The sequence below is a fragment of the Neolamprologus brichardi genome, chromosome 23 (genome assembly GCF_056152115.1).
Source record: "Neolamprologus brichardi isolate AB-2024 chromosome 23, ASM5615211v1, whole genome shotgun sequence".
Taxonomy (NCBI): domain Eukaryota; kingdom Metazoa; phylum Chordata; class Actinopteri; order Cichliformes; family Cichlidae; genus Neolamprologus; species Neolamprologus brichardi.
The window spans coordinates 20,486,490-20,507,408 of record NC_142125.1 but is presented as its reverse complement, the minus strand read 5'-3'; the positions used below and the strand labels follow the sequence as shown (position 1 = coordinate 20,507,408).

The 20,919-nt window shown below is 38.8% G+C and overlaps 1 protein-coding gene across 1 annotated transcript; it reads right to left on the bottom strand.

Moving 5' to 3' along the window:
- Positions 1-1,884: 1,884 nt before the first annotated feature.
- igfbp2a (insulin-like growth factor binding protein 2a) lies at positions 1,885-19,207 on the bottom strand. Its single transcript, XM_006800269.3, has 4 exons — positions 18,797-19,207; positions 5,236-5,417; positions 3,063-3,203; positions 1,885-2,675 (listed from the first exon to the last, which is right to left on the bottom strand). The coding sequence occupies exons 1-4, from the start codon at positions 19,194-19,196 to the stop codon at positions 2,523-2,525; spliced, it is 876 nt and encodes a 291-aa protein (XP_006800332.1). The 5' UTR covers positions 19,197-19,207; the 3' UTR covers positions 1,885-2,522.
- Between the last annotated feature and the right edge of the window lie 1,712 nt (positions 19,208-20,919).

Below are 20,919 nucleotides of genomic sequence, written 5' to 3'. Positions count from 1 at the left end.
ACTAATTTGTTAATCAAGGCAATTACTGCTAGTCTTGCTTAATGAACCAATATGGGGGTTGATGATTTCATAGAGACAAACAACCATTTGCACTTCCATTCATGGATAATTTATAATCACCCGTTAACCTAACTCTAAATACACACTGCAAACCAGCCAGATTGTGGATTTGAACGCAGGCCCTTCTGGCTGTGAGGTAACAGCACTAACCATCACACCACCAAGCTGTCAAACCAACAGGCTTAACAAAAGTAGGAAAGCTATGATTACAAGGCTTGATGCAGAATTTTCTGTATGCTTTTGTCCTTGACAGGTTAAACCACAATAAATAGCAATAGCATACACGTGGTGTGGGTGTAGTTGTCTGCCTCTTAAAACTCCAGCGATTTTCCTGTAGTTCGACATCTAATGTGATCTTGTGAATTTCTCGAGTCCAGGCAACTAACCACTCTTACTAGATTGTATCATTTCATCTCAAGAAGAACAAATTAAGTTGCTGAATTTTCATGCAGATGTTTTAATTACGTTCACCATAGAAACATGTTTGAATCTTGTACATGTAACAACCACTCAATTTCATATTTTTGAGTGTAGGAAGGACTTTTTCTCCTTCGCATTGTTGCTTTGCGCTTGCCCACAGGTGATTTTTCACTCTTGCTGGGTCTTGACCTTATAAAATAAAATGCTTGGAGATCACTGTTATTGTGAGATTTGATAATAGAGGACAGGGTAAATCAGGTTTTCTGCAGAAAGTGATCAAATCCAAAGACCATGTTTTCTTCACACTTTCAGTCCTGCAGTTTTGCTTGCTGGGGTCAGTATGAACAAGCTACAACTGCAAAGTCAATAAAGTATGCACCAATATATATATTATTTGAATTCAAAACGGTATGACTATATTTAATGTTTTCACTTGGGGAAATGCAGGCTCTGGTATTATAAAACTGTCTATTCATACAGTAATGTGCAAAAGTCTTGACCCATCATTTCTTTATATTCTGCTAGGAGAATGGGGAATGGTTGCAGCAAGTTTTCTGAAATGTGCAAACATTCATGGAAATACAGTATAAAGAGTAGAGTTTATAGAACTTATAGAAACAAACTTAAAAGTCAATATTTGGTGTGACCACCTTTATTATTCAGCACAGTCTGAACAACATTTCTTGAAGTCTTCTTCAGGAATAGTTCTCCAGGCTTCTTGAAGGACATTCAAAGCTCTTCTTTGGATGTTTCTGCCTTCTGTTCTGTTCTCTGTCAACATGATCCCACACTGCTTCAATAATGATGAGATCCGGGCTCAGAGAGGCCGAACCATGACTGATAGTGTTCCACTGTGTGTTTTTCTATCCAGGTATGATTTTACTGCATTGGCAGTGTGTTTGGGATCATTGTCATGCAAAGTCTGATTTTACTTTTCTGTGATCTCCAGCACTAATGGCTGAAAAGCAGCCACAAACGATGACTGAGCCTCCACCCTCTTAGACACTCACTGTTGTACCTCTCCCTTAACCATCTTTCATACATACAGATGATGATTTGTACCAAAAATATCAAATTTGGATTCATCACTCCATAAGAGCTGTTGCTACACTCGACACTATGCCCAAGTAGGCCAAGTTTTTAGCTAATAGCACTAATAGCTAGTTTTTGGAAAAGCCTGCTATTAACAAAATACCTAAAACTTCAAACTGCTTCCTTGCTAAATTGTTTGCTATGTGCTTTAATGATTAATAGGTCATTGTTAAGTGGGTTAAAACTTTAGAAGCCAGAAAAATCTGGCTTCTATGAAGAAAAACATAAAGAAATGAGGGATGGCTTGACACTTTTGCACAGACAGTCTAAATCTCCAAGGTTTGAACATTGTCAAGTTCGCTCATTCATTCTGAAAAGCTTTCAAGTCATTCACATCACATGAATGATGACGTGCACAGATTGATTATATCGTAGTTTTAATGACATTATCTGTTTATCACTTACGGTCATGTCCTTCGGCTGAACATTTAATGCACGCTACTTCCAACAGGTACTACATTTCATCTTTAATACTTTGTATTAATAGCCAGGTGTACTCAAAGCCTAGTGTATAGTATTAAACCAACAGTAGTCTGTAAGCTAGAGCATTAAAACACACCTCGAAACATCACATATGTTGAAGGCGTTTCATTTTTCAATGCATACAGTACAAAACACTGATAACAAAGCAATCCGAGCAAAGTCAAAATCACTAAAGCATAGTCACCGACGCTCCAGATGACGCCTACTGAATATCTGAGTGGGAAAAGGGAGTCTTATCTCCACTCATTCCCCTCTAAAAGTAATCTGCAGCTACATCTTACGCAGCAAGCTGGATTCTATCATTTAATCCTTTTTGGTGGTTAAGACTTCAAATGTCAGTGTCATTGTACGAACTAAAGACACATACGCACAGACAGATAATACATAGCTTACTCTGATGTTCTTTGTTCCCAACCTCTTTACAGTTTTTCTTTTTCCTTTTATGTTTTGGGATGTTTGATGACACTTTAAATCTGGGCCATGTCAGGGAGCTCCAGCTCTGTGAGGAACTGGCTGCAGTTGGGGTCACCCCTCACGGTCGGAGCTGATGGGATGGGTCGGCCAGTGTGTGGGTCGACACACCAGCACTCCCCCCTCTGACCATGGAGAGACATCTTGCACTGAAAAACAGAATTTATGTTGTAGTTTTGTTACCTGTACGTTTCATGCTAAGCTAGCAGTCTTACTATACATGTTTTATAAAGTGCATGCACAAAAAGAAGCTTATCAGTTCACAATGTGCAATCCCCCCTTTTTAGTAATTCGTGTTCAATTTATTGAATTGTTATTATCATTATAATAATTATTAATACTGTTATTATTATTACTATTATTATTATCAGTATTATGATGAGAAAATGACTGTAGGGTTTGATATGTCAGTGCAACCGATTATTTTGTTAGAGATGGTGGTTGCGATGCCCACCTCACCTCTCCATACCTGCATATTATCATTTGGGTATAACCTCTGGGCTTACCGCCCTCTTTCCCAAAAAGCCCAGAGTCACCTGTTTTAAGTTATACTGCCCCCTCTTGTCACAGTTGGGGATATGCAGGGCATACAGGTCTTCCAGAGGACCTCTGTTATCTCTGAAGGGCATCTTGGATATCCGCTCGAGGACCTGGTCGAGTTCCTGCTGACACTGAGTCTTTAGAAAAAAGCAAACATAAGAACAACAAGCCTGTCACGTCCACAGCAAGGCTGTTATAGTTAACTATAACTACATGTGAGTCACCTTTGTTTACAAAGGGCCGTTTTTTTCTCTTTCTTCTCGTAATAACAATTTGGATTTTCCTAAATCTTGGCTATTCACAGAATAATATTCAGAAAAACTGAAACTAACATTTTTGTGTTATTGTAAGGTCTTTACCTTATACCCTGCAATAAAAAGCATCTTGAGAATCAAAATCAGAATACTTTATTAATGTCTGAGGAAATTATGTGGTCACAGTTGCTCTGAGACAGTAAGAACAGTAAGTAGCTAAAAATTAAATAATACAATATATTGCAAAGTTACAAAACACAACAAAACAGCTCAAATTATAAATATCCCAGTATGTTACACAAATTAAATACATATGGTTGACATTGAGGTGTCTCTCTTGTTATACTGCACTTTGTTATTTTGTCTCTCAAGGATGTGCAAATAAACTATTGCAGTGTGTACATGTGCTTTAGATGGCGATGAGGTGACTGTTGTTAGGATTTGACAGTGTATCAGTAAAATGTAATTTTCAACTAAAATAACCAAACAAAACTGAAACTGTGAAGCCAAATCACAAGAATTTACAGCTCGCTACTGCAAAATTGGCTCTACAGCCATATTTTAAACAATTTTCACTATATGAATACTGCACCTTGTTTCATTTATATAGAAGTAAGAGTAATTTATTGTTATATGCACATATTAATATAGACAGGGTGTTTATTCTGTAGAGTGCAATCCTTATTTTCTTAGACTAGTTTCAGACAGCAGTCATAGAAAGATTTGAATATAATAAATACATAAAAATACTAAATTATTATAAATAAAGTTAAATAATACAAATAATAATAATAATAATAAATAAAATAAAACTAATAAATAAATCCAGGATTGCAAAACACTAGAGAGACAGTACAAGTAATACATGTACAAACAATACAAACAATGACTTGAAGAGACTTGAGTTGTATTCATACTTTTATACTTACATCGTATATTTGTATTGTCTTTTATAATATTATTCAATCGCTTTTTACCGTTAGGGAGTTTTTTTCAGTTTTACTGTGTGAAAGGAGAAGTTGACCTTGAATCTTGTTGTACTGGAAAGGAAGGAATTTAATTCAATTCAACTGCAAAGCTATAGCACGTGTAACCCATGGGCATCCATAGTGGCATTTAGGTGTGCTGGAGCTTCAAGGCTCCCTCTGAAAATCAAACATCTGTTCACTCATGTGTCTTTTTAATTTTCATATTTTAAAATTTTATTTTAAAATCAATTAAAACCAATTATTCCAATGCACATCAACAGCAGGTTTGCAAAGCTATTGGCACATTTTTGACTCGGTTCAGCTACAGCTAAAGGTCTTTCTGTTTATGAAAGCCACTTGTGAATAATGACTCATCGGTATCCGCCAGAAATCTTGTTGAGAAGTTCTAATGTTCCCAGCAAAGCAATTTAACCTTTACCTGATTGTTTTAGTGCACAGATGATGGATAAAAATTATGAGTTTTTCCCAAAAATCTCACTCAGAGCAGGTCAGGGGTATTAAAGGTTGAAGGTTCGTCCGTTTAAATATCTTCAAAGCCGTCTAAAAGATCAGAACCTGCAGCACCAGAGGGGGGCAGCACATGTCTGTGAAGTCTGAGTGCAGCTGTTCCACCACACTCAAAGGGACTACAGTAGATGTACTCGGTTTATACAATCTTATATCAACACTAAGCTCTGTTGCAGTGCATAATTCAGGCGATTTTACCTCAGCGTCTACATCTGATATGTGGCGCAAGCTTCATGTGATCCCAGTGTCTCAAAGCAAAATCTTACCAGACTTTAAAATAACCGAGTATTGTAATGATCCCATGTGTTATTAAAATGTAACACAGTGTAAATACAGCTCCTAAAATAGAGGTAAAATCACATGAGTGTGACTTTGTTAAACCTCTACAGAAATTAAACAGACACGCCACTTCGCCTTGCCTGTTTGGGCCGAGTAGGTTTCACCTCTTCCACCTTATTGGTTTTCATCTTGGTCTTCATCTCCTGTCTGTGTTGGCGTACGGCGCTTTCCTTGGGCCCCAGCCAGGCGGCTTCTTTATTGGGCTTTCGGATACCGGGGATCTCGCTCGCGCCATGCTCCGGCTGCAGCTCCACAGCCTCTCCTGTGGATGATGGGTAATGACACAAAAGCAGCAGATTAAGATTTCATTCTAATGCTAAAAAGATCAAAAAGCTATGAAGAATTTTGTTTGGTTTTTTTGGTTGTTTGTTTTTTAACGAATCAGCAACATTGTGCGGTTTAGCCAGGAAAGTTCTTATGGCTATTGTTCGGGGACACGTTGCTGACAACCTAGAGTGTCTTTGCACTCTCAACCACTCTGTTTCCCATTAACTGTCATTCTCTTGGTAATGAAACAGAATTTTTAGCCGCTGAAAGTGACAGGAGACACACTCCAGATTGCACAGATCATTTTTCAGAGCAACAAAAGAGGTGCTTAGAAAACCGCTGATAGCATTTTTACAGGGTAGAGGTGAGATTGACCTCCGAGACTGAGCTCCATCAGGAATAAATAATAACAGCATGTCCTTTGGAGTAATAGCAATAATTCCTAGCTAGATAGTGGAGTTGAACCCAGGACCCATGTATTAACAAAAGTCTAAATTGTGAATTGTTACTAGGAGGTCTTGAAACAAGATTTCAAAACGGTTGTAAGATACAATGTCATCTCAAACAGTGTCTTGGTGATATAAATCAGCCTAATATCCATGTAAAGTAACTAATTTTAGAATTTATAGACTAAATAGGAAATAAAACACATATATTCGCAAAAAAACAGATTAATAATGTTATTCATTGTGTGTGTAAGACATGGTTAGATAGACAATAAACACAATGTATCATTGTGGAGTTAAAGCTTCAGACTCCTCCAAATCTTTCACTGTTTTCTTCAGTGCATAATATGGTCATCTAAGGCACACAGCTCAGTTGAGCCAATCAGGGAAAGAAATGCTCTTAAAGGTAGGTTGGCATTGTTGAAGATGTAAAACAGCTTGTTTCAGACGATATATGATAAAAACTGTAAAGTGTGACTCATGCAAATCTACCCTATAAATCATGAAACTATGAAGCACAAGGTTCAACATAATCTGTTTGGTGTTTAAAAGCATTAAAATGTTTTAAATGCATTTTTCCCCCTTAATTTTGATATAAACACAGAACATACTGTATTTTACACATCTGTGTTTGTGGCTGTTTTTTATTGTTTGTTTTACTTTTTGTTGCATTTTTACAAGCACGTCTCCTGAGCTTGTGATAGTTTATTTAACGCATTTGACTTTTCCACAAAATGTGTCCAAACCACTGTGAAATGTATCAGCACAATCAGTGAGTCACTGGAAATATTTCCTTTCTCTTAAGAGAGAAGAAACCCCAAATTCTTGACCAGCTTATGAGCTGAGAAATGTTGGCCACTACTGAACTTGCGTCATGATGAAGTTTCCATGGTGGCTTTACAGTGTGAATCAGTCCCACAAGCAAATGTTAATGGTGCTGATAAAAAAAATACAATAGATATAATCAAATATGTAAAGTTACACTGTATGGACAAAAGAGATGGGCCACACTTGTCATAGGTGCATAAAATCAACCATGCAGTATACGTTTGTGACAGAATGGGTCGTTCTAAAGATCTCACTGAATTCAAGTGTGATACTATGAAAGTTTTTCCCTCCTTGTTATTCCAAGATCAGCTGTTAGTGGTATTACTGCAAAGAGGAAGCATTTGGGACACATAGCAACTCAGTCATGAAGTAGCAGACCAAGCAAAGTGCGGAGCGGAGTCGCTGAGTGCGTAAAAATCAACAACACTCTTTTCTGTCAGTAACTGCATGGCTTCAAACCTCCACTGACATTAACATCAGCACAAAAACTGTGAGCGGACAGCTTCATTGCATGGTTTCCATGGCTGAGCAGCTTCCTGTAGGTGTGATGTGTAGGAAAACCAGTGCTTTTGTCCATGTAGTGCAGGGGTGTCAAACATATGGCCCATTGGCCAAAAGTGGCCCAGTGGATGGCTTTGGAAAAATGTGGAAATTTTAAAGAAGGACACCATAAAAATTGGACCTCTAACAGTATTTTCCTGAGTTTAACAGTTTTCTTGCTGACAAAGATTTAACCTACAGCCTGTCATACAGCAGAGTGATTAACAGATGAAACATTAATTGAGAGAAAACTTTTTTTTATTGTTAGTGTTCAATTTAAGACTGAAACGTTTCTTTTTTTTTTTTAATCTTTACAATATCATTTTCTTTTTTTTTTTTTATTGAAAATGGAATATTTTCTGTGCATTAAGATACATTTAATTTACACAATAAAGTAATTTATTTTTCATTTCCATAACAGTGTAAGCCCAGAGAGTCTTGCTGATGGGTCGTTGACTTGCTGCAGCAGCATTTCTTTTTTCAATTTGGAGAAAGTGAAATGTATTGCCAGAACTGCAATATTTTTTTCTAACCCATTTAAAGGCTGAACGGTGAAATAATTGACAGAAAATTCTTTCTTAAAATGTTCTTTAATCAGGTGTTCTAGGAAATTAAAAAACAACTAATTAAATATTAAATCAAATACGTGAATTTTTGTTTGCGTCACATCTCCCACATTCTTTTTTTTTTTTTTTTACTTTTATTGCTTAAAAACATTTTACTGTGCAATTTTCTTTTTTAGGTTTTTCTGTGAAAAAAATCACATTGATGTTTGAGAAGTCTCGAAAACTCACAAAAACTTACGTAAAGTAAGGGAAACATTTTTTAAGCTTTACTGCTCCAGCCCACTTAGGATTCAAGTGGGCTGTACATGGCCAGTGATTTAAATGGATTTGACACCCTTGATATTCTACTACTATTGCTACTAGTTATACTGGTGCTACTTGTATTACTTCTACTTTGCCAAGGATTTATCATGGTGATTTTGACTGGAATTAGAAGATCCTAGTAAAACCACTTACCCCTGCGTCCATACACATCAAGCTTTTTTTTGGTTATGCACAAAAGACCTACACAATATTAAGCAGGTGAGTTTAACAGTGGAGCTAATCGGTAAATACATGTTTTTTAAAGCCTTGATTTGGGTTGGCAGCCCAAACATAGGATACATACAAGTATCCTATGCCACTACATTGATTTAATTGTGGTGTCTTTAAAATTAACTCCAAAATACAGATTTTCAGTTTTCTTTCTAAATAAAATCACCAAGCATGCTACTTGAATAAAAATGTGATCATCCACAGGAGGAAGAACTGCTGTTGGCTTTTCCCTCCCAAAGAAAATGAGTGGCTTAATTCTTGAGAAGTTCACCAACGTTTTTTTTCTTTTGTTTTTAATTTGGGGTGACTGTTGCTCAGGAGGCAGAGCAAATCAGCTGCCAACTAAAAAGTTGGTGGTTCAATCCCCAGCTCCTCTAGTCCGCATGTTGAAGTATCCGTGGGCAAGGTACTAAAACCTGAGTTTTGCCCATTGTAGTGAAAGTTAACCTAAAAGTGCTCGTATGAATGGGCTTGCTTAGCTAATAGTGTTTACTGATGAACATTTAAATATCCAAGTAAATGAGAAAGTGGGTCATTAAATAAAGTAGAATAAATGGAATAGCACCTAAAAGTACTAACCCTAGCTAATAAATGGTAAGCTAAAAATAGATCATTTAAAACCATTTAAAATGTATATGGACTGATACTTATATAACACTCTTCTACTCTAACTGTGAACTCAAAGCACTTTCTTACTACAAGCCTCAGCGTATTGCACACACTTCCATAGAAGTCCTCTTTTACCTATCACGTTAGCACCTTGTCTAACATTTTAAGTACACACTAATCAGGGGCAACTTGGCCAAAGTTTCTTTGAAGGCCATCTTAAGAAAGGAGCCCAGTAGTTATGTTCCAATCCATAAAAACTCTACATTGGCGAGGAATTAAACCCAGGCTCCCTGTGTGGCAGGTGAGAATTCTTCCATTGTGCCCAAATGAACACAAATAAACATGAGAAAAGCTGTGTGGGCGAATCATATGAAAAAAAAAGGATCAAAAGAAAAATCAGCAAATTCGGTAGGATTAATCCTGTGTGTCGATTTTAATCCTTTTAAAACAGAAATACACAATACCAGAGGAGCAAACAATGCCCTCAGTAACACTGGCGTTAAAACAGGAACCTTAAATTTAAATTTAGGGACAACTGCCTCTTCAAGTCCCTGTAGAAATTCCTCCAGGCAGCTTTCATTTACTTCACCGTCTCTCCTCTGCTAGGAGTCTTGTTAAACATTAACCTAAAAGCACAAAAAAGCTCTCCAGACAGATGGAGCAAACAAAGAAAGAGGCCATCAGGTCCAGCCCAACTTGTTGTCTCTGACAACAGAGCATACTTTGGAGTTGAGGGTTGGCAGGGAGTGGAAGAGGAGCGTCTTTCCAAACCAGCAGATTTTCGATGAAAAGATGTTACATGATGCGCATTCTTGCTGCTACAAGTAATATTTCACAAGGTGAATTTATGAGCCAGGACACTGTGTCTTTTTGCTGAACTTTTGGTGGAAATTGTGTATTTCGCTTATGCAGGGCTTCACTTGACACCTGAACGAAAGAAGGGAAATAAGCAGAGACAGTAAAGAAGGTCAAATAGTTTGCCAATCAAGTGGATAGTTTGCAGCTATGCAGACCAAGCTTTACAATGCAGACTTGTGGAAATGTATTTAAATGAAAGCGACGATGGTGGACTGAGGAGGCATTCCCTGTACCCTGCAAGAGGTAAATTTGACATCCGGTTATAGAATATGATTACAAAAGGCCTAAGAAAGAGCAGGAGAAAGGAAATTTCAAACGAAACAATAACAAGGTGCTGGTGCCTGTTGCCATCAGATAGATCTAGTGTTGTTGGACTTGAGTTCCCCCTACGATGCTGCACTGTGCTCTCTCTGGATTTTCTTTGAGGAAAGCATTTCTTTCCTAAAAGGGGCAAAAGTCAGATGTTCAGATGAGATGTTCACTAAAAGTCTGGGCACGCACAGACACACACATGAATACACAATCTATAGCAGTGCACTTCCTCTTCAACGCACATACGCACACACAAATACAAAGGGTCAGGACCCCACTTTTAGGGGGCACTAGGCCTCTGCAGTACAAGCCACTCCATAGCAGTGGGCTGGAGATCAGCAGCATCAACAGAGCAGCAGGCCTACTGTCCAGTCTACTGCTTGAATTAATCCCTACACAATAGCCTGAGAGGCTTCCTTTCTATATCTGATCCATGTTGAATTCCCAGGTGGCACGTAGGCCAGAAGTGTCATGTCTGATTGTCCAGAGTTTGGTCAACTGAGCAAATGACAGACTTGGCCAAGCCATAGAGAATGGAAAGGTTCAGAAAGGAAATCTCCGAGCACCAAGCATTCTTGCTCCATCGTATACATATTATAACTGAGTACTGTGCAAAAGTCTTGCGCCACCCTTCATTTGTTTACGTTTTGCTGGGAAAATTTGGAAATAGGCGCAACAATTCAATAAAATATGCAAACATACATGGAAATGCAGTATATAAACCAAGAACAGAGTTTGTTCCATTCTTTCCAACTTGGAGGTAAATATTTGGTGAGACCACCTTTATTCTTCAAACACAGTCCAAACTCTCTCAGGCAGCTTTCTTGTCCTTTCTTTAAGTAGTCTTCAGGAATAGTTCTCCAGGCTTCTGACCTGTTGCCACTGATTTTCAGTTGAGTTCTTGTGTAATTTTCAGACGTCAGCCTTTTCTCCCTGTTTCCCTTCCTTATGAATGGCTTCTTGACAGCCAGCCTTCCACTGAGAACATTTCTAATAAGCTTTAATGAAAAGTATATTGGCCAGATGCATCTTTCAGGGCCTTTCAGGATTTTATTCTATTTCTTAAAACATGAATTTTAGGTATTGTTCATCTGCTGTAGATATTTTTTCACGACTGACACTTCTTCTTTTGTCCGCCAGTTGTCCAGTTTCCTCATTTCTTTTAATAACACATTGCACACCATGCTGAGAAAAACGAAATGTTCAGCTAACAGCTTTTTAGGGAGCACCATGTTAGCGCAAAAATGCTATTTTTTTGTCAGTCAAACTGCTCTACCTTTGGCATATTTTGTTGATTAAAGAAACTGGAACAAATTAAGGGTTTTTCCAACAGGCCACCAGTAACAAAATGCCTAAAGATACAATTTAAAATTGGTTCTTTGCTAAGTTGTCTGCTACATATCGACACAACACTAACCATTTCTTGAATTAGATGTCTTTTCTCATGCTTGAATGATTCATATGTCAGTGTTAAGTGGCTTTGAAAAACTTCCAGAAAGCCTGGAGAAATATTGCTCAAGAAAAAATAACAACAAAGTCTGGCTCCTTACAAAATATAAGGAAATGAGGGGTGGCTCGAGACTTTTGCACACTACTGGAGGTACAGCTACTGTCCATTAAAAATGGGGCTCTAAACTTATAATAATGTTAGGGAGCTGCAGACATCTATATTGAACTTCTAACTGATTAACTGCTAGCCTAACCTAAGCCCAGCTTTAGAAAAAATGTATATCTGTGTATGAAGATACGAGAGGTCAAAAACAATATTTGATTTAAATTTGGCAGATCTTGCACTTCTGCTTTTGCAACTCTATCAATTTTCAAAATCGCACGCCTTGTTGATTTCAATTTCAGAAAGGTCTGAGGGATCCAAATCTGGCAAGTAGGGTTGGTATTAAGCACAGAATGTGATCATGTGGCCAAATAACAATCACAATGGCATGAGCGGCGGTTAAAGTAATTTCCAACAAATGACTCCCCATCAAGGCATGTCAGGACAGTGCCTGTGGTCAAAATTGAAACTTCCAAGGACTGACTCAATACAAGCAACCTTTCTGAAAGTTGTACTAGAAATGCTCACCTTGAACTTTAAATCAAGTAAGTTTTGAAAGGTTCCAAGACTGGAAATCACTGTAATTAACTCAAACAATCCTCTCTGACAATTATTTCTGTCTGTTTAAATCTTTGCTTAAGTGTAACTCCAGAGACATCCACTAACTAGGTCAAGCTAAAATCTTCATAGACAGATATACTATATGCATTACTTCTGGCTACCACTTACTTAATTAGAAGTGTGCATATTTTGTGTGTTTGCAGGGGAAAAAAATTAAGAACAAATGAAGCATCTCTCTGACTCTCAGTAAGTGGAAACAACAGTTACCCAAAATTGATCTCTTTAAATTTTAGAGGCTTTAAAAGGCACAGCTTTTCTCTTTTAACTTCTTAAACATCGCTCTAAGGTGTGAAATAAATAGGTCATATGTCAATGAGTAGATTTATTACAGACTACAATCCATTACAAGACCTAGTGGAGCTGTTTTCTGGAAACACAAACTCAGCAGAGTTTAGATATGTTTACCTTGCAGGCTTTTTGGCCTGCAACAGCCATCTGAAAGCAGGCTTTTGCACAGGCTCCAGCATGTATGTATGCTCTGTGGTATCCGAGACTAGGCATCACTACCGGCAGCCCTGGGTGAACTTTGGGCAGATTTTACACGGCCTAAACAGAGGCAAGCTGTAACACGACAACGCTTGGAGTGCATCACGCTGGCAATAATACTCTGCTACAAACCTTGTACCTCAAAGGTCTACTTTTTAGGAACTGATCATGGTTTTTGTGGTGATGACCACACAGATTTTCAACAAATGTCATTCTTATCCTATTAATCTTTCAACTAAAGTCACAACAATTACATTATAATAACTTGTGCATTTTTTAACTATAATGTTTATGGACTACAGCAAGTGGAAAAGTGCTGAAACAAGCAAAGGAATAAAAGAAAGCTGTGGGATGGTACAAAAAAATCTAAAAGAATGCACATTTTGTACTTTTTGACAAACATTTAGATAGAGTCATGATGTTTGCAAGCCCTGAAATACACTCTGCGTGTTTTGGTCAGTAACAATGATTGTAAACTTGACTTTTATCTGTTTAGAAAAAAACTAAATAAGGCACCATTAAATAGATTTCTTTAAACAATGACAACAAAAACTGTTTTTTTTTTTTGGCTAGGACATGACTTCGATTATAACAAAAATATTATTAGACTTGTACTACTAACTACTGCCACTAGACTATAATAGATTAGGCTTGTAAATCAAAGAATCTTCCCCGATTCTCTACACAGTTTTATCAGAATTAGCTATTGTTTATCTATTATTTAGAAACATAAGTTAATCATTAATTTGTTTTTAAACAATATTTAGTTTTCACTGTTTGCTAACTACAAGTTACCAGGGTTGGTACTTTCAGCTGCTCCCTTTTTCCCTTTTTCTAAGAATCCTCCCACTTATTTGTGCTTGGGAGTACACTAGCCATCAACCTTCCATGTATAATGCATGTGTTAACCACTACACTACAGAGTTAGATGTTAATCAAAAGTTTCAGTTCACAAACTTCTAGTTATCTATCACTGTACCATTTTTTTATTTAAAAAAAAAAGGTTGCACATATTTTGGTGCTCATCAACAAGCTTCTGCCATAATTCTGGGTGGATATTTGACCACTCTTCTTGGCAAAACTATCGGTGTTCATTAATTTCGTTGGTTTCCTGGAATGGACCTGATATTTAAATGTAGTCCACAAATTTTCAATAGGGTTGAGTTCTAAGCTTTGGAGCTCCAGAAGAGATTATAGAAGATTAACAATTACAGATTCCAAGATCACCCATTCAAACAATTGTACCTAACTACAACTTATTTGAACGTGTCACCGCTTTGCAATGGTCTGAAAGAAGACCCTTAGATGAGAGGAAATTGGTTTGGATGTGTAGGGTCAGGTCTACCATGACCTGGAAACTGCATCAGTGTTGACAGTTAGAGGGTGCCGAACAAGAAAAAAGCCCCTGCTTAAAAATTGGCACCTTCCAACTTGGGTGAAATTTGCAGTTCCCCATATTGACAGGTCAAATGTCTTCTGGGGAAAGTTTTATGGTCAGATGAGACAAAGATTGAGCTATCTGGCCACAGTGGTAAGAAGTGTTTTTGGAGCTGTCAAAGTAAGACTTTCAAACCAAAGAAGACTATACCAACTGTCAAGAATGGCTGTGGTAGTATCATGTTCTTGGAGCTGTTTTGCTACCACTGGTACTGGTACATTGGATATAATTGAGTGAAGAAGAACTACCTTCAAATCCTTCAACTTCACCTTAAATCATGAGCCATATGGTTGAAACTTGGACACTGCTGGGTGCTCCAACAGGACAATAATCCCAAACACACATCAAAACTGGCTTTGGAATGGAAAGCAGGCTAACATTAAGCTTCTGGAATAGCCTTCACAAAGCCCCAATCTCAACCCTATTGAAAGTTTGTAGACTATGCTTAAAGGTTGGATGCCCATTTAAATGAACTCAATCAATTCTACCAGTAAGAGTGGTCAAATAAAAACTTACACTCTGGAAAAAGAACAGATCAAAGAAAGCATTAAAAGACCAAACTTGTGCTTTTGAGCTGATGATCTTCTTACGACAACTGTAGGTCTTTCTCATACTTTTTAAGAAGTTGTCCTTTATTAAAACAAGTTCAGAAACTGCCCCCATTCACACTCCCAGTTTCAGTTGCATTTCAGACAGTGTTTGTATTGTCTTAAATCACCCTTGACCAATCTGGAGGGTGGGAAGTTATTCTGGTTCTCAATAGGCAAGAGGAGATTCTTGGCACGGATATGCGTGAAGTTGACGCCTCAGGGGGAGATGGCATAAATACCCATTTTGGGCGAGATTATCTCGGAGCTATTTCAGTCCTGCAGGCTCCGTCTGAATGCCCCTGCAGGTACACAGGAATGCCCCCTGTCAGCTAACAATGTTATTTCAGCAACCAGATGTCACAGGAGTCCCCCCCGTTCTTTCCACCTCATTTCCCATCTCCATAACAGCAAAAGTAACACTGGAAGACGGTTGTTTTGAGTGGTTGGTTGATTAACAGTACATTTAGTGAGGTGTTGTTAAGGGGACAACAGCATTTGCTTCACTCTTTTGAAATCTTGTGTGCAGGAACTGGCTCTATTTGGAGCTTTTTTTTTATCAACATGTTCTCTTTCGAGGTTGTATATGTATGATTCCAGTCAAAACAATTAAACGCCCATCCAATCTGTTTAAAGGAACCTTTATTTGGATCCAGGTTTCTGTGGGAATGGAATATCAAGTGATACTGTGCATAAACACAGGGTAGTGGGAAAAATGTGGGTGTTAATTTTAAATAGGAAGACATTTCAGCTCAAAATCAAGTAAATAGGATAACTTGGTTGCCATTTTGTTGTGTCTGAAAAAACTTACGCTCTGATATTTTATATCATTATATTCTTAGAATCCAATTTTCTAACCAGGTCACGGGTTCATTTATGGAACATTATTTTGCAAGGGAGTATCCCATTTCTTTCTCCCTTTTTCACCACATTACAGAGACCACTTTGACATTTAAGATCTGTTAATCTTCACGGTCTGTGTCAAGTGCCAGCAATCATCTCAGGAGCTCTATCCTCACATTTTGATCCTGTTGAATCCAATCCAGGATATTCAAGACGATAGAGAGATATTATCATTTTTATCGTTTACTCGGTTTTCCTTGGTCTTTTCACGTGTGTTATGAATAAATCTTTTTTTTTTCGGTACCGGTACTAGTTTTATTTTGTTGTATTTATCTGCGACACCTTAAAGGCCGGTCCATGAAAATATTGTCGGGCATAAACCGGTCCGTGGCCCAAAAAAGGTTGGGGACCGCTGATATATAGCATACATATAGCTCAGTAGATCTGACCGACATGCATGAGCTTAATCTTAAAAATCCTATCTCGATCAGGCTGTAGACAAACGTATTCTTTACACACCTAATTATAAATGAGTCAGTTTTCTTTCACTCTCAGTCAAAAACCTTCATTATTTGTACAAAGAGTTTTAATACGAATCTAACATGACACTGAAAGGAATTTTCAGTGATGAATCAATATCTGTTACCAAGTTATGCTATTAATTAGGTGCTTTGGTCAGAACAAAGCACTGTAACCTCAACCACAGACACATATGCTGAAAGCATCACTGAAGTCTTTATCTCACAGTAATGTGTTCCTTTCCTATTTGCTATCTTGTTTTGAGTATTTTCACTGATATTTTTCATTCGTCTCTTGTCAGACTTTTGGTTTTGATTGCAAACAATAATTTAATATCACCCAATCTCCTATATCTTCCTATTCCAACTTTTAACAAAAAGCTGTGCATTACTTTTTTTCTTCTTTTCTTTTCTTTCCTTTTTTCCCTACATGATTATTGTTGGATCAAAGAAATAGGTGCTCTGACCTTTGGCCTCTTTGCTGCGGGTCACTTGTAGTGTTGATTAGAGAGATTATAGGGACTCTGCAGCTGCTCTCGGTGCACTCTTGTATACCTATGATCAGATAAATTCTTTTGAAGAAAAAAAACTGTAAAAATGCCACCTCTAAGTAGACACAGCTTGCTGTTCCTTGTCTTTGTTCCTTTTTAAAAGCTGACATGCTAAATGGACAAAGAAGAAGATGATGTCAGGATGATGTGTATTTATATAAACATCCAAATAAAGCAGCTGTACTATTTCGTCATTTGATTCCTTGCCCAGATGCCAAATCAGCTCAAGAATCACCTCCTCAGGGATCAAATAAATAAAACTACTTAATTATTATATTAATCTTTTTTTTCCCCAGATTAATTCCTGTAATAAAGTGAATGCAATGGGTATTAACCAGAACATTTAAAGGCTGCTCTTCATCATCCAGAGACCTCTGTGAGCTGCTTTGTGTTTTTGCTTTTTGCAGATGACTTATGTATCGCAAAAGCTCAGACTCCACGACAAATCAACCTAGCAGCTATTAGTGTAGTATCTTTAAAAAATGATGGGATGAGCAGCAATTTATTATTTTGTGACTCTTGAAATTAGCCTCAGGAAAGTGTTTCTAGCCTCACTTTGGTAAAAAAAAATAAAAATAAAAAAATCTAACTTTCTTTTATCTTCTGACCTCAAGAAAGCTCTGCATGTCACTTAGACCACTCACTGTAATGCTGCATGAGTTTCAGACTTCACTCTTCCATCTGCAGCAGCATTAGCAGCAAAGCTTTTATCTACAACATCTCCAGGTTCAGCTTTTAGAGCTTATTTCTAAGCTTTTACCAGTTTTTTTGGACACATCAAACTAAATCTTGAAACCTTCAACCTGTGGAACCAGGCGCCGAAAACCTCAGAGAACGCAAAGAAATAGTGATGTCTAACAAGCCTTTACACGATGTGCCCATGTAGTCTGCACTCTGGTTTTGCTCTTGTGTAACTCTCAGTTCATTCCTTTACATGCACTATTAATGTGAGCATAACCAAGCAATTATTGGGGCTGATGATTAAATCATAAAATGCATCACAAAGCTTTTTTTGACCTTTTGTGCTCAGGGAGTGGGGGTTACACAAGAGTCCTGTTTTTGGTAGTTTCTCTATGTTCCAGGACTCCAGTGCCCAAAATAAACATGTGTCAGTCTGAAGGTAAACTCTGACAAAGCATGGATTTTGGAAATGAGTAAAAATCACACCCCGGCTGCCTCCACTCTACATTCATTGACTGTGTTTTGCGGCCTCAAATTCAGCCAGTTAATGAGGCTGTTTGCTTTTCTTCCTCACTGTGACCTGCCCCTGTTCAAACACAAACCACATAAGCCTCACTGGCTCCAGGCTTCATTGTGATCCTCCAGCGTATACGTCCAGGTAGACGGCCTACAGTTAATGGAGTCAGTGTCAGAGCCAGTCTCTAGTTAGGTCTAGTCAAAGCCTAAAGTCCACTTTTCCAATCAATGCGGCATTCCTTCAGCGTTCTCCCTCTCTACATATATATTTCTTTCTCTCCACTCCCCTGGGGGAAATGTCAACATCAATACTACACTGTTTTCTGTGTCCATCCCACTGAGTACAACTTCTGGGGCTTTTGCAGGTGACTAACTCTGCTGCAGTGTTTTAAAGGCAGCTTTTTCAGGAGGGCCAGCTGTGTGGTGCACAGCTGAGATGAGCTGTGCAGAGTGGCTGTTCCTTTATCTCTTGTGTTTATTTCTCTGCGTGCACACTAGAATGACCCAATGCACATTACATCCCCCGCCTTGCAAAATGCTTTAAAAACTAGTCATTTGCTGTAGCACAAATTATAAAATGACACCCCTCAAATGCGTGGCAATGCAAAGGCCATGTATGAATGTAGCAATCTAGCAACTATGAGATGCTGAAATCTGCGTGAAATACAAACTCGCAGTTTATTTAAAGGTGTTTAAAAGAGGGGAAACATGGTTTAGTATCATAAATATGCAGTGAAGAGGAATATGGACAACTTCCCTGCTGAGTCCCAGATTAGGGCTTAGCCTTCATGACAATGCAATATTTCTGCACTGTTTCTCAGCCTGCAGTCTAGACAGTGTCATTAAAAATTGATAGAAGAAAAGCAGGTTTCCGGTAAACTGACTGACCGCTGGTTTGCTCCCGCTGCTCCTGGCTGTGGGCGCTTGCCTCGGTGTCCACTTTGCGCCGACATTGCCCCTGGCCCTGCACCAGTTGCTCCAGGGGATGCTCCGAGTCGGGCGTCGGGTAGCATCGCAGACCGGTCGAGCACCTCGGGGTGTACACGCCGCACAGCTCGCCCTCTTGCCGGGCGCACACGGGACAGCACCCGCAGCCCGGTTCGCGCACTATCTCCGCGCATGTCTCGGTGAGCTTTGGGCACAGCGCCTGGCGCTCCGCGGTACAGCCCGGGCAGCGGAACACCATCTCGGCCAGAGAGGCACCGGCCAGAGACACGGAGAGGATCAGCAAGCTGCAGCCCGCGTACAACAGCATCGTTACAGGCATGAGGTTTGGGGGAATTATCATGGGCAGTGGAAGGCAATCACAAGTGTGGGGGGTGTGGGGGGGAGAGAAGGAGCAGAAATGTGCACGCGAACAGGTGAAGCCGGGGGGCTGGGAGGTCTGCTGGGTCCTACACATTCCCAGGTTTGCTCTCGGGGCCAAAGAAAACTTTTGTTCATTAGGGGGAAAATAGGAAGATTGTGGAATTTCCTTCACAGGGAAGAGCAGTTGTGACACTTTCTCATTATATTTCTCGATGGCGTGTTTTATTGGAAAGATCCCGTCTAACCCAAATTATAGGAAAGAAGAACTTAACTGATGCCACGCGGGGAAACAAATGTCATCATCATCATCATCATTATCTTTAAATGACCTGCACTGCTGCTCCCCAGCTGAACCAGCTGGGGATCAGACCTTTTTATGGCCATATCAAGGCAAAATTAACCTCCTATAGGCGATTACTGGCGAACTATTCCCAAATGAAAAACAGTTTGGTTTTTTTGTTTTGTTTTTTTTTTACCAAAAGCGATGTGAGGCTTGAAGTTGAGCTCAAAAAAGAGAGAAAAAAAGACAACTTGCATATTCAAAGACTACTTTACATTAGCCTGTTTGTTTCAATCAGCACCTTCTCCCCTCAACTCCCAAGAATGTATAAACAAACAAACAAACAAACAAACAAACAAACAAACAGGACTATGTGCAGAGTATTCCTTACATGGAAAGACCTCCCCACAGTGGCTGACATGTCAATTGACACTCAATTAAAATTTGCCAGCTGCTACCAGCCTTTATACCTGTGTACAGTGATGCTACTGTGTGTGTTACACAGCAGTGTTTCCTATTGATTGGCGAGGCCAAGCCTTGAGGTGTCGCGCTCGCCCGCTAAATAAGCGCCATATTAACCCCGTCCAGTGCACCAGACTAATAGGTGTTTATTCAAGGGCCCAGAAATAGAAACGGCATGTGTAACCTTACTCCGCAGATATAAATGCAGATTATTTTGTTTTGTGGGTACCCACTGATTTCATGCTATTTAGCCCCATTCAAGATCGGCATCCCTGGCTCACCTTGGAGGTATAGGGAGGGAGAAAGGGCACATTTGAAGCTGCTTTATATCTCGGGGGTGTGAGTTAGGGGGATGCCCAAAAGGCTGTTTGCACATAGAACCTCATATGTCATTTTACAAAAACCATGGATGGAAAAACAGTGGGGAGAAAGCCGGTAATGTGTCTGGGATGGTCACCAGCTTATAGGCCTAACACGCCACAGTATCTGCCCCTGTGTGCAAAGTGATCCCCACCAAGGTCAGTTACTTAAATTCCTCCCCATGGAATTATTAAAAAAACACAAACTCTGGATAAATTCTACATTTATAGAGAAAAATATGGGATCACTGATGTGCTATGTGCTTCAGTCTGTATACAGAGGGAGTTCTTTATGTAAGAGGTCATCCCGGAAATGGATACAATCACTCCAGGGGGCACTTGAATAATAAATAAATAATAGTTATACAGCAAAACATTATTATTCGAATACATGGAAAAATAATAGGTAAGTAAGGAACAGGTAAATAATAGGTAAGACTGTTCTAGGCCAATAATAGGTAAGTAAATACTAGATAAGAAAGTACTAGGTAAGTAATACGTAGGTAAATAATATGCCAGCAGTAGCTAAGTAAGTAATAGGTAAGTACGCAATAGGCAAACGAGTTTAAAAATGTTTCTAATAGAATTTGCAAACAATATAA

Coding starts and splice junctions, on each gene's coding strand:
- igfbp2a (XM_006800269.3), bottom strand. CDS start 19,196: ATGATAATTCCCCCAAACCTCATGCCTGTAACGATGCTGTTGTACGCG. Junction 5,418..18,796: donor GCAGCGGGAGCAAACCAGCG/GTCAGTCAGTTT, acceptor CATCATCCACAG/GAGAGGCTGTGGAGCTGCAG. Junction 3,204..5,235: donor AACCTACTCGGCCCAAACAG/GCAAGGCGAAGT, acceptor TTTTTTCTAAAG/ACTCAGTGTCAGCAGGAACT.